At 32.5% G+C, this 27,023-nt stretch overlaps 7 protein-coding genes across 11 annotated transcripts in view; 4 read left to right on the forward strand and 3 right to left on the reverse strand.

Moving 5' to 3' along the window:
• LOC100745959 (ubiquitin carboxyl-terminal hydrolase 48) overlaps positions 1-9,898 on the reverse strand; it is a 76,064-nt gene extending 66,166 nt beyond the window's left edge. Inside the window, exons 1-11 of one of the 3 annotated variants that reach the window (XM_003484886.3) lie at positions 9,678-9,898; positions 9,179-9,318; positions 8,888-9,091; positions 8,474-8,800; positions 8,059-8,295; positions 7,722-7,972; positions 7,100-7,641; positions 6,928-7,029; positions 6,454-6,857; positions 6,004-6,370; positions 5,734-5,918 (exon numbers count right to left, since the gene is read on the reverse strand). In XM_003484886.3, coding sequence (XP_003484934.1) covers positions 5,734-5,918; positions 6,004-6,370; positions 6,454-6,857; positions 6,928-7,029; positions 7,100-7,641; positions 7,722-7,972; positions 8,059-8,295; positions 8,474-8,800; positions 8,888-9,091; positions 9,179-9,312 — 2,753 coding nt within the window. In that variant the 5' untranslated portion in view covers positions 9,313-9,318; positions 9,678-9,898. Of the gene's footprint in view, positions 1-5,733; positions 5,919-6,003; positions 6,371-6,453; positions 6,858-6,927; positions 7,030-7,099; positions 7,657-7,721; positions 7,973-8,058; positions 8,296-8,394; positions 8,801-8,887; positions 9,092-9,178; positions 9,319-9,677 lie in introns of those variants that run through there. The other 2 variants (XM_024368099.1, XM_024368112.2) reach the window with 2 other exon arrangements.
• On the forward strand, positions 9,897-11,027 carry LOC100746079 (mitotic spindle assembly checkpoint protein MAD2B). The gene is made up of 3 exons (XM_003484887.4): positions 9,897-10,264; positions 10,343-10,640; positions 10,710-11,027. Exons 1-3 carry the CDS (start codon positions 10,246-10,248, stop codon positions 11,014-11,016), a joined length of 624 nt encoding a protein of 207 aa, XP_003484935.1. The 5' UTR covers positions 9,897-10,245; the 3' UTR covers positions 11,017-11,027.
• Positions 11,028-13,979: 2,952 nt separating this feature from the next.
• On the forward strand, positions 13,980-17,155 carry LOC100742331 (probable chitinase 2). 2 transcript variants are annotated; one of them, XM_003484941.4, is made up of 8 exons: positions 13,980-14,210; positions 15,097-15,294; positions 15,394-15,553; positions 15,620-15,716; positions 15,803-16,009; positions 16,083-16,280; positions 16,384-16,512; positions 16,605-17,155. In XM_003484941.4, the coding sequence occupies exons 1-8, from the start codon at positions 14,147-14,149 to the stop codon at positions 16,893-16,895; spliced, it is 1,344 nt and encodes a 447-aa protein (XP_003484989.1). In that variant the 5' UTR covers positions 13,980-14,146; the 3' UTR covers positions 16,896-17,155. The 2 variants fall into 2 exon arrangements, with proteins under 2 accessions (XP_003484989.1, XP_012242505.1); XM_012387082.3 differs by having other exon boundaries at positions 14,005-14,210; positions 15,161-15,294.
• Positions 17,156-17,725: 570 nt separating this feature from the next.
• LOC100746321 (proteasome subunit beta type-4) lies at positions 17,726-19,134 on the forward strand. The gene is made up of 5 exons (XM_003484889.4): positions 17,726-17,961; positions 18,216-18,422; positions 18,492-18,638; positions 18,702-18,900; positions 18,992-19,134. The coding sequence occupies exons 1-5, from the start codon at positions 17,831-17,833 to the stop codon at positions 19,079-19,081; spliced, it is 774 nt and encodes a 257-aa protein (XP_003484937.2). The 5' UTR covers positions 17,726-17,830; the 3' UTR covers positions 19,082-19,134.
• Positions 19,129-20,805, reverse strand: LOC100746200 (methionine aminopeptidase 1D, mitochondrial). 2 transcript variants are annotated; one of them, XM_033321346.1, is made up of 7 exons: positions 20,673-20,805; positions 20,484-20,607; positions 20,173-20,412; positions 19,915-20,106; positions 19,664-19,814; positions 19,491-19,601; positions 19,129-19,395 (listed from the first exon to the last, which is right to left on the reverse strand). In XM_033321346.1, exons 2-7 carry the CDS (start codon positions 20,508-20,510, stop codon positions 19,205-19,207), a joined length of 912 nt encoding a protein of 303 aa, XP_033177237.1. In that variant the 5' UTR covers positions 20,511-20,607; positions 20,673-20,805; the 3' UTR covers positions 19,129-19,204. The 2 variants fall into 2 exon arrangements, with proteins under 2 accessions (XP_033177237.1, XP_024223845.1); XM_024368077.2 differs by having other exon boundaries at positions 20,484-20,673.
• Positions 20,719-22,345, forward strand: LOC100746435 (NAD-dependent protein deacylase sirtuin-5, mitochondrial). Its single transcript, XM_003484890.4, has 5 exons — positions 20,719-21,006; positions 21,110-21,324; positions 21,378-21,520; positions 21,634-21,784; positions 22,023-22,345. Exons 1-5 carry the CDS (start codon positions 20,767-20,769, stop codon positions 22,075-22,077), a joined length of 804 nt encoding a protein of 267 aa, XP_003484938.1. The 5' UTR covers positions 20,719-20,766; the 3' UTR covers positions 22,078-22,345.
• Positions 21,604-25,539, reverse strand: LOC100742457 (fanconi-associated nuclease 1). Its single transcript, XM_024368086.2, has 8 exons — positions 25,426-25,539; positions 23,865-25,333; positions 23,643-23,774; positions 23,072-23,578; positions 22,590-23,004; positions 22,385-22,507; positions 22,119-22,230; positions 21,604-21,990 (listed from the first exon to the last, which is right to left on the reverse strand). The coding sequence occupies exons 1-8, from the start codon at positions 25,537-25,539 to the stop codon at positions 21,932-21,934; spliced, it is 2,931 nt and encodes a 976-aa protein (XP_024223854.1). The 3' UTR covers positions 21,604-21,931.
• Positions 25,540-27,023: the final 1,484 nt, after the last annotated feature.

Raw genomic sequence — 27,023 nt, forward strand, 5'->3', positions numbered from 1 at the left:
CCCCGGGGGGTGGCTACGGGGGTGGTGGCAAAAAATCTTGCCGAGCAAAAACTATCATCAGTGCTCGGGCAAAGCGAGCTCAACGCCTTCTCTCTTCTTCCTCTTCTTCTTCATCTTCTTCTTTCTCTTCTTCTCTTCCTTCTTCTTCTTCTTCTTCTTCTTTCTATCCGCTTTGCTTTCACGTCTCCTTCTTCCTTACGTTCTTTTGTATATTCCCTGGCTCTTTCACCAGTTTCAGGAAAGGACAGGAAGAAGCAAAACTTGCGCGCCTGGTGAAAACGCCACGACCCGAGTTCATTAGGTTTTCAGGGTTTGCTTTTGGCAGCGTTTAATGAGAGGAAAGATAAAGCGTATCCTCCCTCCCCGTTAACATTCTGGTCAGAATTCGATGGATCGTGGAATCCTTTCTTACGTTTTAACCTTGCTGAGAATTGAAGTAAAAAGTTTCCGAGATACGGTTAAGCAGAAAATCTATGGCACTGTCATAGTGAAATTCGTCGGAATCAAGAGTTTTGTTAGGAAACGGATACCGCAGGCTATTTTCACATTATGCTGTCCATAATGGTGCGACTTCGATACGCTATTTCACATGTAAGTTTTGTTCCTTCTTTAATCCCAAATCATTCCAAGTCTATTCCAATTATTAGCCAAAGAACAACGAAAGTCGTACGATATTATCAGAATCTACTTCCTCTTAAGAGAATAGAATATTTTGTCACCGTCGTCAAAGAAATTTAACCGCGTTCGCTCGCGTCTCATTTCCACCGATGAAATATCGACGTTCCCGTTCGAGATTCGTTTACGTCGTCCCATAAGCTACCCGCTTGATATTGGCGTAGGGTGCAGCTCTTCCCGACTCTCACGGTAATTGACATGCTCGATTTTATGAAGCTACTGTAACCGGCCGAAAATACACTTTTCACTCCCCCGTTCCATCCTTCGATCCATCTAATTGAAACACTTTGTCTGTCTACATCTATAGAGCGCCCCTTTTTTCAGGGGATCAAAGATAATTCATGTAACGCGACAAATTAGAAAACAACCAATGTCTAAGTTATTTCTTTGCGATTGCTATGTTTCACGGTGAATAAAAAAGCGAGCAGAAGAAATCGGTGCAAGGAGAGAAAGAAAGGGAGAAAGTGTCGAGAGTGGCTCCAAGAAGGAGGAAAATAGGGTAGCTTCGATTCTGGACTAGCTGCAAAGGCCTCCTGCAATGAATCAACTTATTTAAGGGTAGTTGGATTTCGCGAGTCGATGCACGACGACTACGAGCCACCCCACTATCCCCTTCCCTAACTCCCTTCTTCTTCAACACAGCACGCCTCGTAGAATGATTTATAGTTTTCCTTCCGTGGCCACCCATCCGTCCTCCTCTCGCGCCACCCCTCGCGCAAACAGCACCCCTCTGCCAAATGTACGCAAAATAGTCGGAATTTGTTCGGCACCATCCTGACTAAAGTAAAATGCTGCTGTATATACGAGGCTAACGGAACTGCTCGATTGTGGAGCGCACTGTATTCTCCGTTAAAGTATTTGGAAATAAACGAATCGCGACAGTTATAATTATTCAGTACTTTATAATACAAAGGATAAGACAAAGAGTTGTTAGCGTTATATTTAGTTCTGTTTAATCAGTTTCGCGTCTACAAGTCTGCACCGTGCACGAATAAACTAAACACGAAGAAAATCGAAGCTCAGAAATATAGAAAATTAAAGATATTATAAATTTTGGGCGAAATTTGAAACCTCGCTTGTTGAATTCCTTTACTCCTTTTCAACAATGCGCATATGATACCACGTGTCTCATTAATCGTTGCCTCAAACGTTATTGTATCGTTAAGGCACTTCGGTAGGTTAATTGAAAAATATAAATAAGCAGCGAGAATCGAGAGAAATTGGGGAAGAATCGTTACAATTTGCACGAGACCCGTTCGAGGGCGGCTTAAGGTTCGCTAAATAATTATTAATGATCGTCAGGGTGAAAGTGTGACTCTGATCGTGTTGACACTGCATTGTAAGCCGCAGACAATGCTATGGTGGCTTTCTGAAGCGTGTGGCTATGGGTTTGATGGAGGAGCAGCGCGATGGCGGCGCGGAGGGCAGGGTCCGTAATTAATAACTTGGAATTGATTAAGGTGTCAGATAAGTCCATGGAGACGGTGGTTCGTGGCTCTTTCTCCCCTTCTCCGGTCGCCTCTCTTTCTTCATCGGTGCGACGCGTTACGATATGATTAATAATTTCGAGATAACGCCGCGCCGTCCCAGCGTCCTTGTCCCTTTGAGAGGGGCCGATTTGCGGCCCCACTTACGGCCTCATAAATGACTAATTATTCTCACTGTCCTCGCTGGTTTCTGACCGCTCTGCTAAAAAGGCAAAATCAGAACGTTCAACTCGGTTTTCACGACACAATTTTTCTGTTAATGCTTTTCGTACCACATCGTTCTGTCGAATTATCGCTCCAAGTACTACAGCACAGTCCAAGTATCTCCTTTCCATTGAAGATACTCAAAGGACAATACGTTCAAAAATTTCATACGTTTCAGAAGATCCATGGTTTCATCGCGTTGCAACGCAAAGTTTAGGGACCAAAGGAATCGTCTCTGCTATGTCGAGACCAATAAAAAAGAAGGTGCTCTTTCTCGATAGAAGTTGAGCGATCGTCTATGCAAATACCTAATCCTTTCACAGATCCATTCAGGTGACGTTGACGGATTGGTGGAGGACTTTGTTCAGAGGCAGCTCCAACAGATTGCAATCCGCGACACCATTTGTTTCCCCTGAGACGCGAGGAGCTTCCTGCCGAGCCGGTGGGAAGACCTCGTCGAGAACGATTAACGGGTCTTCGTTAATTGCTAATAAAGAGAAACCCGGATGATGTACCTTTCAACATAAAATACTGGAAAGATCGAACAGTATACACGTTTGTCTCAAACTGACATCACAGCAGTTTGTTTCAACGTGTACAGCTAATGGAAGAGATATAGGGAAGTAATAAAACTGGTTAGAAACTAAGATTAATACGTTTAAAAACCTAAGATGGGAAGGTTTCTGATACGTGCGCAATTAAAATATCCATTTGTCTTTGAAGTTTGAATTTTCGTGTGTAAATTATCGCGAACGGAAAATCCACCGGGAGATTTTTCGATAATGACCACCGCGAAAAAAGGGGTATGAAGGATTAATCACCCAGAGATGCGAGAAAAGACAATGGCCCGGGTGTGGAAAAATATTTTCTACCTTTTCCCTTGCTCGACAAAGGGTAAAGTATCTACGACGAATCCGGAGTAACATTTTCGCTGGCTACGAAATGGATGGAATGTGAAATAAAATTCTGCGGACATTCTTTGAATAACTATCTTCGATCGTTTTTATTAAGAAAATTCTATGTTCTATCGGAATTTCGTATCTAAGAAAAGGAACACGTTCTTACGAAATTATCGACTTTCCAAATATTCACATATTAACATATTAGCTTCGTCACTTATACGAAACAAAACTTTTATAAAGATCTAAATAAGCTACCTAAGAAAAGTGTGAAGGTCGCTTTCATTACAAATTTATTTATCTGACACTCGTAGAAAATGCAACCTAAAATGTACTTTATCGTAGAATAGTTTATTGATTGAATTATCAACAGCAGCTAATTTCTCCGTAAATCCCTAAATACAGTATAAATATACAAATAAAGTCTGACGGAAAAACTTTTCCTGATAGCCAGAAGAAAATATTATGAAGAAAAATGTATCAATATAAATTGCGGAAGAAAAAGAGAGAAACAAAAACGAAATGATTTTCAAAGCTGAAGTGCTACTTATAATAGTCAGGCCTCGTTAAAATTTGATTGGATCGATAAGCGTTACGAGCGCTTTTACAAGCACCTAATTAAACTTCTCGTTCTTCTCCTGCTATTTTAAATACTTAGCAAGAGAAGAGAGGAGGACCACTTGTTTCTGGTTTTCACACCCCTTTAGCATGTACCGAAATCAAGCGTGACATGACACACGCTGTAATCCGCGTAAAGGGTTGATCCCAGTTTAGCCGGCTGTCCGTAAACCGTGGAACCCGCGGGACTTAAGCCCAGGCAAATTTGAATCCGTCAATCTTGAGTATCCAGGAGGAAGCATATAATCATCCCACACGCTCGTAACACCCGTCCAGACATTAAAATCGCTTTTTTTACCACCAGTGTCGGAAAGATTTAATCCCTATTTTGGGGCAAATGATAATTTCAACTGAACCAACATTGACACTACGAATGTATGATATAAGAGAATTTTGTTACACCATATCGATAATAAAATGTTTTTCCAGGACTCAAAATTCATATTATACTATATTACATTTTATTTCATATAAACTATCTATCCCAAACGTGATTCATTTTCGCAGCATCGTTGTTCGCAAAATTTACTAAATTTTATGCTTCTACAATGACAAATAAGTACATCGATATCTGATCCCCAAGTCATTAATTAAGTTAAAAATATATAAAACAAATTTTCTACGAAACAACGTTCTATCGAAGACAAACAACGATAAATCGTTCGCACAGATGCGTCCTCGATCTTCGTTGGAACTGGTAATTAGGCGTGCGAGGAGGCAAGTGGAACGCGGGGAACACGATTGGGAGAGATCGTGAAGGAAAGCGGGCCGGAAAAGGGAGAGTAAAAGACGAAATTGCTCGATGGCCGATGAGCGTCGAATAAGGCGAAACGGTATTAAGACGGCGTGGCGAGGCCAGTTTCCTCGAGGCTGATGTATCATTTGCCGGCGGGTCGTTAGGCGGTTTCAATTAGTTTTCCACGCTGCTCTCCTGGCCCACCGTCTACATGAGTATGGGGGAGAGACCAGCGCAGCCCTTAATCGCACAGTCCAGTTTTTTCTCATAATTAGGAAAAGCTCGTTAATGCGTCCCTACTATCTTCTTCCTCCCTCTTTCTTTCTTCTCTCCTCGCTGTTTCCCTGTGTGTTAGCTTTCGTTACATATCTACTTGCTCTTATTACTGTGAGGGACACTGATCTTTCAAGATTCAGGAACTCAGATCTTTTCAACTTGGAATTTGAAAAAATTCTATGAATTTGTTTCATGATTATGTATAGTAAGATAAAAATGTCTTTTGAAAGACAACTCCCTCTCTCTCAAGTTTGAATATCGATAATATTATTTTCGTATTGAATACTTTTCTAATAATTAAGTATATGAATCTATTTATTGGTTTCCTTTGCTTTGAATAAGGAGAAATATTAGAGGCATAGAACTATTGACTTATGTCCTCTTTCTTCTCTTTTTTCCTTTCTCCCTCTATCGTCTTTCTTCCTTCCCTTTCTAACCTGCTTCTGTGCCCTACACTTCCTCCCCCACCCCTCTATTCTTTCTTCGAAATATAGAAATTTCTCACATTCATACAAACATATATGATATAAGTGCTATCCGTATATATAATTCCTACATTCAGAAGGCCGAATCATAGAGCATATTTTATTTTAAAACATGCAATATTGAGTTTACTAATTTATATGTTTACTGTAGCAAATTTTAGCAGACATAAGATATTTTGAGAGCGATATTTCAAAATATGTAACATAAAGTACCCTAAGAATTTAGGGTACTTTAATACGAATAATTTAATACGAATTCGAAATAAAGCGTTTTATATTGTTCATTAGTCATAATTGTTCAATGAAATTGAATAGGCTAAGAATGTTGAAAACACACAAATAATCAGACTCACCGAATGAAGGAACGCCAACTGTCCAAAAAACCCTTCTCGACGATATAAAATGTTTTTTCTGGATCTTCACACTTCAATATTTCGTTCCTATTTCGGCCGTGATACAAGTCGTTTAACTCGTCCCTTTGTTGTTTGGCTTTTATCTTGTCGTCCTTTTTTGCTTTCTGCGCGTTCTCCATTTTCTCCTGAACAGTAAGATAGATCAATATACATGCATATATCAAAATGTTTTATCTTTATTTAAATATACAAATATGTACGAAAAAGTACCTCACAAATCGAACATGACGCGGCACCAATAGAGTACTCCTTGGACTCTGGGAAATATTTTCGAAGTATCACCCAAGCTTCACGGGGCACTATTTTTCTTGTCGAATCTGGTGTTTTCAATGAACTGTGCTCACAAAGTAAATCTTCATTGAAATAGATTATGACTTCGTTCTCTTCACCTTCCACCGGTTCTTTCAGTCCTTCACTTTCTTTACTTGTACCACTTTTACTATCTTCCTGCGAACCACTCGGATCTTGACAATCTTCATCCTCAATTTCCTGCTCCATATCGTCCGTAAATTTTTCCATCGCAAGTCTTCGCCATGATCTCAGCGAATCAGCACCCACGATATAACTAGTCTCAGATCTGTTACCATGAAAATAAAATTTATTTTTCTTTTACAAAATAATGCGTTCGTTTTAAAATTATTATTAATACAGGAGACTCACGGTTCTTTGAAATTTCGAACGAGTTCACTAACTTCCTTGTGATCACGTTCAAGCGATATCTTGAAACGAAGTAGCTTGTACCGACGTTTCACACAAATTTCGCAAAAAGAATTTTCATCTAATCGCGGTCCTCCACGATATTTATCATAAAGTAAATCCGCAGCTGTGACAGGTATACACTTTGCACGATTCACTTTCAAGGGATCAAGTCGATAATGCGAACACATTAATGTAGAATTGTCTATTGGTGGTACTCCATCGACAGATAAGTGTCCATTGAGCCATTTTGATAACCAATCGTTTGGAATCCATTGATATGTGTCCCACGAAACTATGTTCGAAATAATATTATACACGTCTATGACAAGTTGTCTCTTTAAATTCTGATCTTCGATCTCCTTTTGCTACAAGAAACATCGTTGAGAATGCTTCTTAACTGATTAAACTCAATCTGTTGCTGTTATTAATACCTACTTTTTCTTGTTGAATAGCCAATAAACTTAATTCGTGTTTCACATTCTCTTGCCTCACTAAGTCACGCAACGTTGTACTCACTTCCCAATTTTCAAACTCCATCTATAAAGTAAGATAATGAGTCCATATGAATATCCATAAGAGAAATAAAAGAAAAACTAAATATACCAACCTCTTCGTAAAAATCACGTTCCCCACAACTCATAGCTCTATGCGCAGCACCATTTAACCGCTTGTAGTCCAATTTCAAAACTTTTACAACTGGTTTCTTCGTATCCACATCGAGCTTATTTTCTTTATTGTCGAATTCGTAATGTTTGCCATTTTGTTCATCAAAGGTAGAATCTGCGTTCACAGACTGTGCCATTGCAACATTTTCTGGAGATGCCTTCAAGGTTTCCATTTCCTGTTTGCTCTCCATATCAGGTTTCAATATTTTCTCAGAATTATTTATATCAGAAACACCTGACATTGTATCGCATCTGTGTTTCTCTTCGTTTAATGAGTCTGATTTTTCTTGAACTATTAAAATCTTTTCCATAGCTGTTGCATTATTATTACTATTGGTTTCTCCATCTAACTTTTTCAACTTATTTTTCTTTGTACTACATGTTCGTTTTTCTGGTGTGACTTTCTTATAAACTAACATATACGCGGTATTAGAAGACAAAAATCCTTTCGGTATACGTCCCCGTTTTACTACCTTCGAATTCTCTGTAATAAAAAATTCTAACTACATTTTATCGTTTTATTAAATAATTTCTTTATTATATTATAATAAAATTTGTACTCACCACTAACACCATCCTCGATTCTTTTATTCTGCATTTTTTCCACTTTATCGTCACTAAATTGATACCATTCACCATTTGAATTGCATATATTCGCAATATAGTGACCTGAATGTGCAGATGGGCCTTTATGACTTAAAACTGCGACGAGATTGTACAAATGAGTTTGTGGCGGACACCTAACATATTCTGACATATCCAGATCTTCCGGGAATTGTATAAAAGAATTCAACTTTCTTTTCTGCCCGGAATCCCTAACAAAGCAAAGTAACATATTCTATTAACATATGTAACAATCTAATAGTATAATATAATTTAATACGTATTAAAATAAAAGTACCTATGAAACACAAAACGCATTAATTGTATGTTTAATGTTTCTGGAAGAGATTCCAAGCGTATAAACCGGCGCGCATCTTTTTTGTCATTGCAGGTAACGCAATGATACTGATTTGCTCCAGTCAACTGTTCCACAGATAAGTATTTCTCTACTGCCTCTTTCAGAGTGGCTGCGAGTTGTAGATCCAATTCGTAGAATGTAGTGGAGGTTGGATATTCAGTTCCGCATTTAGAGCAACTGCGTCAAACATAAAACTCGTGTTATTTAGACGGAATTAGCTTCTCTCGGTCAGATCAGTTGATCGCACCAGTCACCGCAGCGAGCAACGTGTCCTACCATGTTCTCATCGTCAAGATCATCAGCATCATCATCGTTTAGGACAATTCTCATTTGTTTTCCACTTCAGAAAACCCACCAATTGATATAGCTGTATTTTCCTTGGGTCAGCCTCTGCAGCATCTGCTTCAGTTCTGAGTTTTGTTGGAGTTTCCCTTCGATATGGCAGAGAAGTAGCTTGGAGAATTCCTGTGCATCCTGCTGAGTTCTAGTATCCAAAGACAATGCGATCGCGAGATTCATAGGATCGAGCAGACGACGATTGCCGAATTGCATCATTGCAAATATATATTGCAACTGTCCTACTGCTGTCACTGGATGAAACGGTACTCCTTTCTTCTCAGCTTGACACACTGCTTCCCTTTCCTCTGGATCTTCTGTGATATCCCACTTGTATATTATCCTCCTGAAAATATGAAATTTCAATTTGTAGTAGATATTTGCAAATAAATGAAATATAAGCTAAATATTAATAGTATTAATAAGTACATACCTCATATCTTCATTATGAAACCACATTTGAATTAAGCTATTAACATAACAAGTTGCACCTAAATTCTTTAGACCAACATATTGGGTAGGGTCACGTAATTCAGATAAAGAACTTTCTAAAGGCATTACTTCTGCGGGTTGCGACTTCATATACTTTTCTTCTCCTAATCCAGTCAAACATTGTGGATTATTTGTGCAATTGCGTCTGTAAACAAATCATTTATTTTAATATGATCGAAAAGAATACTATTTCATATGAATATATAATGTTTTAAATAAGCATATAACTTACTTGCAATTTTTACATGCTTTTAAACCTATTCTATATGCAGTTTCCAAATGTATCCTTTCTATTTGGTCTAATACCACACTTTCTACCCAAGCCCATGCTAATTTGTCTAAATCAGTCTTTTTTGCTGGCGGCATTTTTATCTAAAATATTAACAAACAGATAATATATTTTTAGTAATTAAATTCAAATATTTCCATGTTGATACTTTTTATCTTATTTTGATTTTATACTAAAACTTTACGCAAAATTATCTTAAACACAATGCATATGTTTCAAATTCGATTTATTACATGTTCCATTTCGCGCCATGAGAAAATCGCACAACACTACAGAATAAAAATAAAACGAAAGTACCACATAAAATAATCAATTTTGTAAACCATATATTTTCGAAAGTTTAGTAATATAAAAATAATCGTAAATAATGTATCGACTTAAAGCTTAGTATTTAACAAATGAACAGTTTCGTATATCAAAAACTATGTATGTATATACTCACATAAAAGTACCGTACTGTTCCTGACTGTTGAGGTTATGAAAAATGCCGCTGCAAATGTTGTAAAGTACTGTGCTTCTTCTACAACATTATCTGACTGCGAAAAAAACTTGTCGCGTTTTCAAGCTCACTGAACTCAAGAATCCATCGACACCTTTCGTGAACAGATGAAAATGTATCATCAAAACACTAACCGTTTCTGGTATACACTGACCGCCATATGCAGTCGGCTTTGGTCTAGGCACGCGTCAAATCAATCGCTAAATAATTTCTCGCGTTTAAGTTAATATATATATATTTTTTTGGAATTTATTTACCATGTTATTTATTAAAAATAAAGCAATAATCTTTCTCGAACAAACAATATTAAATATGTTCGCATATACATAATAGAAATTTCATAAATATCATTTTTGTTATATCATTTTAGATATGAACATATAAAAAGTTATCAACAAGAGAAAATTACCTACACTGAGAATAGAAGATTGAATATTCTTTTATTGAAACTACTAACACATTTTTATCTATATTTTTATATATTTTTATCATTTTATAAATATATTAAAAAATGTCTGATAATAAAATAGGTAAATATTATTTGTTGATTTATGAGAAATATAAATAAGATGATAAGTAATGGAACGTATTTCTTATTTTATTTATAGTTACTACTGATATCCTACTGGAATTTCTAGAAGTAGCATTTAATCACATTCTGTTCTTCAGAAATTTATATCCCAAGGAAATATTTGTGAAGAAGAAGATATACAGCATATGTGTATATGTGTCTGAACATCCTGAGCTCAATGAATACATAAGAAATGTGTTAAATGCAATCAGAGAATTAATAAAAGAGGATGAAAATAGTGTCAAAGCGGTAAATCTGGTCTTCTGTAATAAAAGGAAAGAACCAATTGAAAAATTTGTCTTTGATCTTGTAAAATTGCAAGCAAATAGCACAGAGTATGTATGCTTGTGAAGAATCTTATAATGTCAGCATTATGTTATTGTCTAATCTGAAATTTATTTTAGAAAAGATCCATACTATCTAAAAACAGAAGAATCGTTGAGAACAATTTGTTTGAAACTATCCATGTGTGAATCTTATTTAAAACCATTGCCAGAAGATTCATCTTTCTTCATTGAAATTAAAACATACGAAACTGCACATGTAACTTTAAGTGAAAATCCTTGTTGTGAAGATTTTCCATGGATTATCAATGAAGATGTCCCTGATATGACTAACAAGAATTTACTTCCATTGAAAACTATAAAAACAGAATGTCTAAACTTGCAGATGTATGTTATTGAAGATGAAAATAAGAAATGCATAAATTAATTATAATTATATATAGCAATTGATTTTGTATATACATTATGATTATTAACTATCAATATCAATTGTAAAATATTTAATGTTAATGTAAAATATCCAGGATTGCAAAAATCTATTAAGAAACTTGCATTGAAAATGTTTGGAATTATTAGCTTCAAATATCAGAAACTAAAAAAGCTACATTCACATACAGAAACAACTAAATATGTACCTACTGAGAGTATAAATTCTGATTCAAACTAGCCGGTAGTGAACAGGAGTATAGAATGAATAAGGTACTTCTATTTCTTATATTACACAGCCCCGCCCACTCTGTGACGTCATAGACGAGCAGTACGAACTATAAAAAGAGGATGTATCTTTTGATAAGAGTAGATATGTACATATCTCGTAAGTTACACCTCCTTAAATAAAATCGGCAAAAAAAATTATTCAATTAATTACTTACGAGACTAACTTATATATATAGAATTGTTTAAATACCTGAACTTTCATATAGTTCCGAAGAATACATTTCTTTTTAAACAGAAAATTATATATTAACAAGTGTAGATACATGTATATAATGTATATAACATTCGATAAGAAGTTCGGCCTTAAATATGCATCAAAAAATTATTTAAAAATCAGTTTCTACAACGAAAATCTAAAAGTATACAATTTTGGTTTAAGAGAGGAACAATTCATTAGTTTTCAGTAACTTAATTCATTATGTAATAATAAAACCGTATGATTATATAGAGTTACTGGTAATTCATCTTTCTCTATCTTTCTTTTACGAGTGGTACTACAGACATCATGGTGGGTGAAGATCTCCTTTCACATCCTATGCCTCTGTTAACATTCAGCGATTTTTAGTCGAAATTATGCTTTCAATAATCTCCGAAATATATTTTTTTCTACATATTAATAGAGATATGACCACAGACGAGGTGCAGAATAGATCTATCAGTTAATGTATTTCTGCATTTCATATCTTGAGGGTCTGAAATCATTTACCATTTTAATGATATTCACAACATTATCGATTCAGTATAGAACAGGATTACAGCGTTCATAGCGATCGGAATTGGAACTAGATTTTAATATATACGATAGTATACGACAATATACTGATAGTATAGTATAATATACAATAATGATAATTGATAAGTAAAATATATGATGATAATAATAAAAATCACTAAAATGATTTTTGCCAATAGTTGCGCGTTTGTGGGAACGTATGCGTCAGTATTAATTGCCGGTCATTTATCTTATGTTTATAAACCAGGGTTGAGCGAGTTTTAAGAGCCTGATGCACAACGCACACATGCAAGACTGCTAGTGTCTGTTACCACCCACCATTTACAAACAAACATTTAAACTAACTTTGGAACATTAATGTATAAACAAATCTTCTCCTTTATCTTTAATGAAACGATGTTTTATGAAAATACTACCTTTCAAAACTATGAATCAACTATTATTCATTTACCATAGACACACGGATATCATACTAAGGATATGAAATATGTAGTTATATGATACAGTTAAAATATTATTATGCATTATAAAATATTTCGTAATAGATATAAAGTATCTATGAATATTCCATAATGCATCCAATGTAAACAAATTGTAACTGTGAATATCTGTTATTGAAGTTCCAAAACTACTTTGTCTGAATCAAGTATTGCACACTTTTTTTTGTCAGCTAAAGATACCTTGCAATAGGTAAAAGGCACAATACACGAAAAGGTGTGCTAAAAATTACTAATCACTATACATTACATTGGATTATGAATATAAAACGAACCAAATGAGGATTCTAACTATTTTGGAACAATGACTTCGTATTGTATATCCACATTTACGACAAAGTCTTACCAGTTACTTCCTCTTCTCAATATGACACCACGCAAAATATCGCTAAAATTTCAAATTTTAGTTTCCAAACTCACCACCAGAGTGCGGGTAATTCAAGAATGTATCACGTTCTACCAGTACCCAAATACTATTCGGATTTTCCTGAAAATTTCGATATTCGTCTGTTTACATGGAAATATGACAAATCATTCTAACTTGTATTAACATATTGCCATTTTACAAGTCATGTTATTATTAACTATAGCAAGAGTATGATTAAATCGCTTTTTTCTAAATGACGACGATGAAAATATGAAAAATTTCGTGGTCGGCCTCAAGGAATAAAATAAACACGAGAATTCTCATGATCTGCCCGGAATATGATAATAACTGTGCATACAGAATGATTAAAATCGAGATTCTCACCATTTTGAAGCAGTGACATATCGTTGTATACTAAATTTTCCATATTTTTGACGAGCTCTCTACGGTTGCCTCCACTTTCTAAATGACGCCGCGCGAAATGGAGAAATTTCAAATTTTAGTTTGCATGGCTGCCGCGAAGGCGCAGAAAACAACTACGTATTACGTTTTATTAGTACCCCGAGACTGCATTTTCTCGAAATTTATTTTCATACAAAACTCTATGATTCATTAAAAAATTGTTTAAGATAAACATGTCATTAATAGGACAATTACTTGCTACAATAATATTAATTGATTTTTTCACAAAGAAGTTCGCAGCCTATGGAAGCCGATACTTATTGCAGCAACCTTAACAAAAATATTAAATTTCATTCATCTGACGTAATGTCTAAGATCAAATTATTCAATAAAATTATAAAATTCTTCTTCGCAAAGTATCGAATAAGAACATCTTCTTTTTATTGAATAATTCGTTCTTGGAAAATGTGATATATATATAATATAACAAGAAATAATAATTAGTGTTGGGTCCATGTCAGCGGTTATGAATAACTCTTATATGTATTTCCTTGATTATCAATAACCACTATCTATAACGGAAGTCGATAGAATCATTCTATTCGGTTATCTCCTGATATCTATCTAAAAATTCGTCACATAGTATATATTTAAAGCTTTACTGTTTGCTCTACACTTTTATTGTACAAGAGTTTTCAACAACAGGTTTTAGCTCCGTCCTTTTTCAAGCTACACGCACGAATGCTTTTCTTTTTCTCCGAGGATTGAAGTACCGTATTGTGGTCAAGTGAAAGCTATCTACCAGGACAATAACTCGGCATTCGTGTAGCGGTTCTCGATAATGAAGGCCTGTATCTTCCTATCTCTGCTTACAGTATTATTCTTCTGTAGCAATGGTATTCTAGGTGAGTACGTACTAAATTGAAATCATTCCCTTAACATTAACACGATAGCGCGTAACTTAAATTTCAAACGGTATTTACATCCAAAGAACGATGGTGAAAGAGGACCAAATTTGTTTCTAATAAGGGATAAAATTTTAATAAGGAATAATTCTACTAAATAAAATTCATAAAACTACAATTATTTATGGTAAACGTGATGCTAAAAATGTTGATAAAGTGAACGAGGCATAAAATACGACATTTAAAATTTAAATTAAAATTAAAAATAGAAGATCGAAACGAGTATTCAAATATCAACTTTTACCATTCGTTATAAGTACAATATTCAGCCATCATAATATGTGCTGAAATTTTTCAATAAATGATGTATTAAAGCAGTTAGGCATAAGATAAGCCAATCTTTTTACCAAATTCTATGTATATATGTATATATATATATAAAATACAAAAGTTTGTATGTGATCCGGCTGTAAATTACATTGCTATTATTTGGTGACACACTATGCAACGAGGAGGAAAGTCTAGAATACGTTTGACATTTTGTTCGGTAGCTTATGCAATGGAAATCTGACATTTCGATGGAACCTTTGTTTAACTTCATTCCTCGAAGATATGTAAATCACTGAAAATACTTTTCTATAATTCATAACTTAATAGAAAGTTATTTCAAGGACTTAATGTTCTTCATATTTACATCAAATAAATAACAAAAGCGCGCGCGGGCATATTTTATGAATGATTTATGTTCGCATATTTTACCGATAAAAAATAACATGGTTAAAAAAATAATCTATCATATGTATATACATGGAAATGAATTTTTTGCGAAAAGAGAAAAGAAGTTGTAATAATTGTACATTAAAACTACATTTCTTTCTCCACTAAGCTCGATTAGGGATTAAGCATAACAAGGTAGTAACTTGTTATGTCGCCTCCTGGGCCGTTTATAGAAATAATGATGGAAAATTTGGAATCCCTTATATCCGTCCGGAACTTTGCACGCACATCATATACGCGTTCGCCGGATTAGACAGCAAAACATGGACCATTACGAGCCTCGATCCCAACATAGATATTGACAAGGGTAGATACATATTGTAAATTACTCGATACGATTGAAGATATATCTATATTCCACATCTATGAATGGCATTTTCGTTCTATAGCCGTCATAATATTCCAGATAATTACAAAAGAATGACCGAACTTCGTGAACAGTATCCAGGTCTAAACATCCTACTCGCAATCGGAGGATGGAACGAGGGTAGTAAAAATTACTCTATACTCGCTTCATCCCCTACACGAAGATCTATATTCGTTAAGAGCGTAGTGGACTTCCTTGAGTATGGAATCGAATATTAAGATAGTTTTATACTTTGCTGATTTATATGATAGCTTCTATCTTGCAGGGAATACAAGTTCGATGGATTCGATCTGGATTGGGAATATCCAGGATCACGGGGTGGTAGTCCAGAAGACAAATTATATTTTGCCCTTCTTGTGAAGGTAAACGACGTAACGTAATGTAATTTTATCGAAATTACAGTTCTTTTATCTTAGCCAGAAATTAATCGTATTCTCTATTCTAATAGCAATTAAAAGAAGCATTCAAGGAGTCGAACTATCTACTAACAGCAGCTTTAGGTTCTAATAAAGCAATTATCGATACGGCATACGATATTCCCGAAATTTCCAAATATCTCGACTATATCCATGTAATGGCGTACGATTATCACGGATCATGGGATAAGAAAGTGCTTCCGAATGCACCATTAAGAAGTGGAGACGGTCTAAGCGTGGTAAAACATATAGAAAAATTACAACGAGTAACAAGTATCGTAGATGGAACACATAATGCAATAAAATTTTCAGATGGAGACACTTAATTATTTGTTAAGTAAAGGTGCACCAGCAAATAAAACAATCTTAGGCCTGCCTATGTATGGTAGAACTTATATATTGGCAAGCAAATTAAATTCTTCCCAAGAAAGTCCAATTAATCGAACAACCATAACAAATGGATTTAAGGGGCCTTACACTGACCAAGAAGGTTTTATGGGATATAATGAAGTACATTTTACTTTTGTTATATTGATTAGATACGTTAATTCTATTAATAATAATCTATCTATTTGTTCGTTCTAATAAAATGATAACATGTACGATTTTTTAGATTTGTGAAGAATTAGTGAGTCATAAAGGTAACTGGACTTCTGGCTGGGATGACACTAGCGATACACCTTATGTCATTAACGATGATCATGTTATAGTATATGATAATCTGAGGAGTTTAAAAGCAAAGGTTGATTAGTTTGATCTATTACAAGCGACGATAACAAATGATAGTACTACACGTGTTACTTCAACAATATAATATTTTCCTAAAACTTTCAGATCGAATACGCGATGAGCTTAGAATTAGCCGGTGTAATGATTTGGAGCATCGATACTGACGATTTCCATGGAAAGTGCGCAAATCTCTTTAAAGACTCTTTAAATTTAACAGATATGACATATCCTTTACTAAGATGGATTAACATAGTTGTATCTGAAAATAGTCAGGTAATCAGCGATAAAGATAGTGTAAACATGGGTAAAGAATATAACGATAATTCATCTTCCATCACAAAATTTTCTCATAATTCTATTTTAATAATATTAATATCTCTTGCATACTATATCTGAAGTGAGCTGGTAATGGCTGAAAAAATAGTACCAAAAAGTTTATAAAACTTGGATACATTTATCCTAAGGACTGATTTGCTTCTCTTTATTGTTTCGAAAATGTTCCTCTAAAGCTGTTTTTCCATTTTTATGTTTATGCTAATCTATTGTAATAATAAATGTAACCTACCGAATGTCATACTGTTTATGCTAATGGCATATTATTATAATTATTCGTGTATATATAGTAATAAAGAAATTTTCTATTTGAATTAAAAATATATGAAATGAATTTAAACTTCCTCCTTAATTTCCTTAAATTTAAAATATTGTTTCTGCTAAAGATAACTTAAAAAAATATCTTAATATACATATATATTATTGTAAAATAAGTTTCTTAACATAATTTACACTTACTGCATATTTTATCATTTCCTTTAATGTATCACAACATGTCTTGTATTGATTTTCCTTGCACTAGTTATAGGAAAATTTATTTTCACCCAGCTTTCCGTAAGTAAAATGATGATCAAGTAATAATTCCAGGTTTGCAACGAATATATAAATTCTTTGAAAGCAAAATATTTTCTGCAATTGTATCATAAACATAAAATAAAATATCTATAAAATGCTGTAGTATATTAACAATATTATAACTATTGCGTATTATAATAATATACATATAATAGTACTGCAATAATTACCTATAATATCGTAATTTAATGCACTCACAAGAGTTCTAGAGTTTCAGCAAGATCTTTGAACTTCGAGAATCGAAATATCGAGATATTCGATTCCACTATCGAGATTAATCGAAAGAACAACTTTCAGGAAAAATGAAATATATCTAGATGAAGACTTTAGGAACTATTTTTTGAAAGGCAGGCTTGTCGTTCAGGCTTCGGATCATACTTCAGCCAAATGACATTTCAAAGTGTTTTAAACTACTAAGAAACATGGCGCTTCTGAATAAAGCAGATTGGTATACTCCAGCTCCTTTGTGGCAAAATGGTCCTGCACCTGGTGCATTTTATCATTTCCCAGGAGGTTCTACACATTCCGGTGTCGGAGGATTGCAAAGATCACAGTAAAATACTTTATCATCTATTCAATTTGCTTTAGAAAGTTTCTTTCAAATATTGCATGTCATCTACAATTTCATAAAAATTAATAAGCATATACAAATAATTGAAGTATCTAAGTTTTCGATATTCTAATAAAATAAAGATTCGATAGAAAACATGAAATTTAGATTATATCGTTTAATTTAATTCTTCTAACCTTTCCAACCTCTACGACTTCATCTTTTTGTAAATTGAATTGTGTTTTATTACTTTATAGGGCCCCTATGACAACTGGTACATCTGTAGTTGGAATCCAATTTAAAGATGGTGTTCTTATAGCAGCAGATATTCTTGGTTCCTATGGATCATTGGCAAGATTTAGAAATCTTGAACGTGTGATGAAAGTCAATGACAATATTATCCTTGGTGCAGGAGGAGATTATGCTGATTATCAGTGCTTGAAGAGCAACATTGAAAGAAAAATGTATATTTTATATATACATATATGTAATTAGTATTTTATAATAATTTTATAATTTTTTACTTCTTATAGTCTTGAAGAAGAATGTTTGGATGATGGTTTATCTTTAAAACCAAAAGCTCTTCACTGTTGGTTAACTCAAGTAATGTACAATAGAAGATCACGTTTTGATCCGTTTTGGAATAATTTCATTATTGGTGGTTTGGAGGGTGATAAACTGTAAGTTTGTTATTCTTCTTTTACTTTTATATACATGCATAGTATTTTTCATTCTCCATTTAGGTTTTTGGGTACTGTGGATAAACTTGGCACAGGTTATAGTGACCCAGTAATAGCAACTGGATATGGTGCATATATGGCAACACCTATCTTAAGAAAAGCTTATGAAGAAAATAAAGAAATGACTAAAGAACAAGCAGTTGAGCTTCTGTACAAAGTAATGCAAGTTCTTTTTTATAGAGATGCACGATCTTTCCCGAAAGTAAGTTATATAATTACATCAGAACCTTATGTTTATACTATTTTATACTTATGTTACACTATAGGAAATATTTATATTTTTCAATTTTTAGTATCAACTTGGAATAATCACGAGAGAGGGAGGTGTTGAAATACAAGGACCATTAACTTTAGATAGCTACTGGGGGCCTGCTATTATGTAAAGATAAATATAAATAAATTTTTCTTAATAAAATGTATTTACAATATGATTCTACTAAACAAACTTATTGTATCACCTTTTATTACAAAATGTATTTAAGGCAATAAAAAGTAAATTTCCAAGATTAATGAGTCAATACATCGCAGCCAATATCAGTAATCAAAATGGTATGTTCACATTGTGCAGTTCGTGCATTATCTATTGTAACAGCTGTCCATCCATCTTCTAGAATTTTAACTGCATTACTACCTTGACTTACAACTGGTTCAATAGTAAATGTCATCCCAGGTAACATTTTTCCTTCAAAATTATTTGCTAATAATAACATAAAACATTTATAAATTAAATATAATATAATAAATATTTAAATCCTTAGTATGTTTATACATTATACCAAAATAGCAACATACCAAAATGAAAAATATCTGGTGGTCCATGAAAATAAGTACCTATGCCATGTCCTGCGAATACTGGCACTATAGAATATCCTTGTTTAGCTGCTGTTTCTTCTATAACATTTCCTAAAAATTAAGGGAGAGCATATAAAAGTCCTACAGCATATTCAGATTATTACAATCATTACCTATACTACTGAAATTTTCATTAGGTTTACAAATATCAATAGCATTTTTTAAGCACAATTCTGTTACACTTATTAAACGTTTAGCTTCATCATCACATTCTTCCACTTCAAACATTTTTGAACAATCTCCATGATAACCATGTAAATATACCTAAAAAGAAATAAAACATTACTTTGGATTTTTATATTTATAACTGCAAAAATATGTACATAAAATATATATTATAATATAATATATTATTTCTACTAACTGTTACATCAACATTTAACATATCTCCTTTTGCTAATGGCCTTTTATCTGGAATTCCATGGCAAGCAACATTATTAATACTAGTGCATATTGACTTTGGAAATCCTTTATAATTAAGCGGACTAGGATAAGCTCCATTGCTTATAATCATTTCATGGACTATTGCATCTAATTCATCTGTAGTTATACCAGGCTGAAATAACGATTGTTATTTAAACTACGCTTTTAGTTAAATTTCATGTTTGTAGTTATTGTATACCTTTATGTATTGTTTAATATGAGTTAATACTTTTTTAGCAAATCTACAACTGTCTCTCATACTTTGTATTTGATTTTTATCTTTAATTTCGGGTTTTTTTGGACTATCACGAGGTATTGAAGATTGACTGTAAGAAGGTTTTGGGATATATGGTGGTACTTCTCTAATTTCAGAAACTTGCCATGGTACAATAACCTCGTAACTTCCAAAAGATTTATTTATAAATTTACGTGGTATTGTCTAAAAAAATTATTACACTGAATAGTTGTATGACAATATAAAATAACACTGTTTTCTTGAAATAAACGTACTTTGGGTACATTTATTCTGAGAAACATTTTTGGGGTATTTATATAATTATAATTTGAAACAAAAGATCAATTAAAAAGTTCCGTATTTATGATTTTATTATATTTATAATTTTCATTCTTGTTCCTAAAAAAGATCTATTAGAAAGATATGTATATGGAGTTTGTTTAAATTAATGAACTGAAAGAAACCTGAAATTTGACGTCACTTCATTGACTACATACAAACCAGCTGATACAAGAATTGTTCGATAAAATAACCTTGAAAAATCTACATTCACAAACCATGAATGCTATGAAATCGTTTCGTGAAATACTAGCGCACGCAAAGAACGTGTTAATATTAAGTGGTAGTGGAATTTCTGCAGAATCTGGTATCCCTACATTTAGAGGTGCTGGTGGTTTCTGGAGAAAATATCAAGTTGAAAATCTTGCAACTCCAGAAGCATTTGCAGCAAATCCTTCTTTAGTTTGGGAATTTTACGAATATCGTAGAAGAGTGGCGAGTGAAGCTAAGCCTAATAGGGTATTTTAATTTCTAATTAGGGTATTTTTCTTTTAGGGTATTTTTATTTCTAATTAGTACACATTTCTTAAAAAATTATTTGTACATTAAATTAAGTTTTTAGGCTCATGAAGCAATTGCAGTTTTTCAAAATCGTTATTTAAAAGAAGGTAAAAATGTTACAATTGTAACACAAAATATCGATGAACTTCATCAAAGGGCAGGAGCCAAGGATGTAGTGGAGCTTCATGGTTCGCTGTATAAAACTAGATGTACAATTTGTCATGAAATTGTTGTAAATAAGAATATTCCAATATGTCCTGCATTAGAGGGAAAAGGGTAAGATATCTTTAATATTTCATTATAGATATTATTAATGTAAATATGAATAGGTCGCCAGATCCAAATATTATGATTTCTGATATTCCAAAAGAAGATCTACCTAAATGTGCAAAAGAAGATTGTAAAGGTTTACTAAGACCTTACATTGTATGGTTTGGTGAAAATTTGGATGACTATATACTGGAACAAGCTTGTGAGTATTTTTCTACCTATATAAATGTACATTAGAAATTTTAACAATAAATTATAACATTCAGATAAAATAACTTTTTAATAACATAACAATGTCTTCTATTTAAATATTAGATACCGCCATTGAAAACTGTGACGTCTGCTTGATTATCGGTACTTCATCTATAGTATATCCTGCGGCAATGTTCGCACCGCAAGTAGCACAACGCGGAATTCCTGTTGCTGAATTTAACTTAGAAACAACTCCCGCTACAAACTATTTCGAGTAAGTTAAAATTATAATTATCGCAAACATTCTGTAGATAAAATAGATATATACATGTAATGTAAGAAAATATAAAATGTAGTAATATATTCAAAATCTTATGATATCTTGTGACAATCCTGAGATATTGAAATGCATGCAAAACATTCATAAATAATTTTCGAAGTCCTGTACTTTTTTACTTGAACTATTTATATGACGTATATCTGCAACAAAATAATATACGCATTATTTAAAGGTACCATTTCCAAGGTCCCTGCACCATTACTGTGGCAGAAGCTTTAGAACCTTGATTCCCAAAAGTTAAACGAACATAGAAGTTATAATAGTTTACCTTGTACTAGGCATACTTCGGTATTTAGTTCAAGATGGTGTAAATACTCCAACCATGATTGTTGTTTGGTTGAAAGGACATCTCGTGGGCCTTTCACTTCTATAATTTTATGCTTTAGGAAAAAATATGTATTTTGAAATTAAAAGAGAATAAAATATTAATTTATAACAAATTTCATTTTTTGTAAAATGTATGAATAAAAGTATGAATAAAAATATATTTCTTAATCCTTTTTTCTCAATGTTATTTATTAAATAAATACTCACCCTTTTGGTATCATAATTCCATACAATTAAATCTGGAAATCCAGCTTTCCAGAGTTTGAAATTGTCAATCAGTCGTTTACAAATCCCTATTACACCCTGAGTTCCCAAACAATGTACTATTTGCTATAAAATAGTTTTTCATTGTGCATTATTAAGTTTTATGATATGTTGGGTGATAAAACAATAGAATCAGTAAAATATGCACCTTCAGTTGTAAACTATCTGACTTAATTGGACTTGATGACATTATCGATTGATATTGTCCAAATTTCGCGAACTTTTCTTGCATGAAAGAGCTTAAAAACTCAGAATTGAAGTTACCAATAATTTTAAGTTTCGTATCTATTTTTTCTTTCCTATTTTCATAGAATTCGCCTGTAAATAAATCACTCGGAGCTTCTTGATATGGTGATGAAAATGCTCCAGGAACATGCACATCATACAATTCTTCCCAAAACAAAGTACAAAATAGAGTAATCGGTAATGCACCTTCCAAATGCAATCCATCAGGGAATCCTTGTTTCTGATAATAGTGGAATGCAACAGTTTCTACCGATCCATAACTTTGACCATCAGTATTACTTTTTATACACCAAGTACTTTTACTGCCTGCAGTATTTCTAGAACAATTTAATTTCACGTTATATCTAAAAATAAAAAAGGCAACGCATATGTAATTAAATTTACCTTGGCATTTCTGTGGCGTATATAGTGACGGACCTGCTCTGATAGAACATGGGTGATATAACATCCTCCGATATACAATGATTACCTAATATTTTATTAAGAGTATCTCTCGTGCTTGGTTTAATTCCATTTTTCTTCTTCACAATTTTTCTTGCTCTTTTCATAAGATTTATTTTATCTATTTGTGTTATGTTTTCTGTATTTAAGGCTTTTATTATAATGGATGCACATGTTTCTATGTCTTTGTGGTGATGCATTTCAATGAGAGCTAATTCATCATACCATTTCCCTTTACATGTATGCATATAACAATTTTGCTCCAATAAGAACAATAAGATCTCTACCACTCGCTTTTTATTTTTGTTTGTTCCATCTCCATTTTTTCCATCTTTGGCCTTTTTATCGTCATCCTTTTTAAATGCCTCTATAGATATGGAAATAATTTTCATCCACACAAATGCTGGCATATAACGAGTAACATGTTTAGGAAGCATAGAATTTTCTAATCTACAAAAATTAAAGTTGAGATTATTGAACACCTTTTCCATTACAACAGTAGAATTTAAATTACCTTAATGAATCATTCTCCAATAAATTTTTTAATACATCCATAGCATAGTTGCCATTATTTTTTACTTCTTTCCAATTTTTTTTCTCTATATATTGTAATGTTGTAGATAATACAGATCTGACTGCTACATAACTACAAATGCAAATAAATTTAGGTCAATGAAAATTATAAAAACTTATCTCTATTTTTAAATCTATTGCTAATTTGTAAAAGTAAGTTTACCTCGTTAGATGTAATCTAGAAGAAAATATTGGAAAATAATGCCCAGAATTTGTTGGGAATATTATTTTCCCTAAATAAATATCACGTAACATATGAAATGTATCTGCCAGACTATTTGCTGGATCTTGATTTGGCATCAACAGTATTATTATCTTATCAATAATATTCCATGTTTTGAAATTTATACATACACAAAAATCTATTATGTCCAAAATTGAATCATATAAAATACTACCTGGAGTCTTCATTCCAGGAAACAAAGATTTTTTATTTGACAATTGTAATAACTTTTGGATATTACTTTTTTTGTTTCCTTTAGGATTAATTTTCATCTTTTTACAAAGTTGCTGTATTTCAGTTACTTGCAATAATTCAAGTATTGTATCTAATTTCTCATTTTTAATATCAAAACTACAAATAGATCGTGAAGCAAGAACTTCAAAAATATGCTTTAATTCTGTAGCTATTTCTGGGTAAACTACGCTACTTTTCCTAAACCACGTCCTCTTTCTTTTTATCATCCTTGCCAATAACATTTGAGCGTCTTTAGGAAGTGTGATTATAGAAAATATAAAATCAAGTTCATCTTCATTGAAATAATTACAATTGATAGGATTAGAGAGTACAAGGAAAATAGTAGTAAATAAAGTTTTTGAATTCAAATCATCACATAAGTTTATGTCACTTAATTTATACTTTGTTGCAACTTCACTATTTATGTTATTATCTATGTCACTATATGTATCAAATGTTTTTGTGAAATATATACTCTTTAGATCAAACTCATGTGAAATATTATCTTGCTTTGCTAAATTCATATATGTAATAGCCTGAATTAAAATGTTAGTATCTATATTTTCACCAAACAGTTTCTTTCTTGCATTAACTCTTGGAGATTTATTAGGTGATACTTCGGAAATATAATTTGATTTTTTAGGTGTTGAGGAAGGTGTTGAGCTGTTAGAATTTCTAAATAGAAAAATATTTTTATCTGGAGTTCTTAGTTTCTTATTTGGAATATCCTTTAAATGACAATTGTCTTTAATAATAGGTGATGATGTTTTCACATAACTATTGTTTCTTGATTTACTTTCTGGTGTTTTTTGTAATTTCATACTAATATTATTTGGTGGCGTCTGTCTATTAAAATTTGAAGAATTTTCTAACTTGTTATTTGATGTTATCAAGCAATTTCCATTTTCATTTAAAATTTCTCTTTGTATTTCATTTATTGTATCAATCATTGGTAGTTCATATTCTTTATCAAGTTCATGCTGTGATATTCCTCCTAAATAATCATTTCCACACAATGATACATTATTGCTTGCTATCTGAACATTAGTTTGAGTCATTTTTGCATCATTTAAGTTAACATCATGCATTTTATTCAACTTCTCATATAGAACTGTACAATCCGATTGTTTAGTTGCTGACAATAAAACGTTTGTTTTTTCATTTTCCTCCTTCCTCTATAAAAGTAAAAAAAGATATAATTTAATTTCATACAATATCTTATTTTATAAAAAGAATAGGGTTAAAAAGAATATAAACGTCAGCTAACCCTTTTTGAATAAGGTATACTTTTTGACCTAGCACATTTTTTAACATTTATCACAGTTGATTTTTGTTTGCCGATTGATTTGTAGAATTCATCAATGCGTGTTTGTTGTGACATTGTTTTATATTTGCCTCACAATAAAATAATTGCATTTTTTAAATCATTATTGTCCATGCCAATCTTTGACTCTCTTTGTTACATATATAAGTAAAGCGTGATATAATATTAAAAAACTATCACTTTAATAAATGCTTCTATTTTCCACAGATGTATATCAATTTCTTTATTTTTATCAATAACATAAAAAGGAAGACTAAACCACACCCATAAAACATCTCTGACTAATTAGTCTTGACTCATCTTATAGAATGTCGAAAATCTTATATTTACATTATGATAAGCGATATTTAATTGTAGAAGTAAACCTACGTGCTACACTGCTATCATTCTTATATGTTCTCGCGAGCGCGGGTTCCGACTTATGTGCGACATACGACACACATACGTACATAATGTATGCATACGTAGAATATAGATAAGGCTATAGTTCAGTTTACAGTGAACACGCGTTCAGAAGTTCTGACTAACACACAGACTTTTGACAGGATGCGGCTTCTTTTATTCCCGCGAATTGTTCCCTCCTTCGAGACGGAAGTAGAAAAGGAACGACGTCACCGGATTTGTTTACTTCTTCCTGAATTCTGCTTCCATGTATATCAAAGATACACAGAATGCTCAAATTAAATAAAATTCCACTTGTGATCAGCATTGCACTAGCAAAATAAATTGTTCTGTTGTAGCCAGCAATAATTGTTTATTAATAACTTTGATAAAAAGAACTTCTTTGTTTTATAGGTTTATACTGACATTGTATGTATCACACATAAAAAATTATATAAAACGTATTCATTTCCATAAAACATTGTATATACTTACTACAGTATATTTTAACAGAAGTAATAAATAAGATGTTTACCAAACCAATGTTTTGCCGCCATATTTATCCATATGATTTACGATATACATATGTATCTATACATACATACGTATATGGCTTTATTACCGGAAGGAATTTCTTATTTGACTTTTTGCTTTTTTAAATCTAATATGTTTACAATAAGTACAATTATATAATTTAGTATCAAGTACTATTCATACTATACTAAGCAGCGGAGGATATCGTAATGAGTATATAATGAGATCAATTAGTCAGAAATAGTCAGAATTATAAGTTTCTAGGTATAAAATTTTGCAGATTATAATGCCTCTATCGAGAAACAGATTTCTAACACTTTAATTTGTAATAACATTCTCTCTATATAAAGTTTGTTAAAGTCAACGTTATAATACAAAATATACAAATAAATAAAACAATATTCATATTTGCTGGCATTTTTATCTGATTATCCTAAAAATAAAAAAAAGGTATATAACCTTCAATGGTGCAAAACGGATTTGAAAATTTGCAAAAACGCAAATACTATAAATAAAAAAATCCTCATATTTGAAACATAATAAAAAGTTATAAAAAATTCTATTTTCACAATTTTATACAAGATAATTGCATAGAATTCTATATAGCATGAATGTGATATTTATAA

Source organism: Bombus impatiens, unplaced genomic scaffold (genome assembly GCF_000188095.3).
Source record: "Bombus impatiens unplaced genomic scaffold, BIMP_2.2 scf_0027, whole genome shotgun sequence".
NCBI classification, from domain to species: Eukaryota; Metazoa; Arthropoda; class Insecta; order Hymenoptera; family Apidae; genus Bombus; species Bombus impatiens.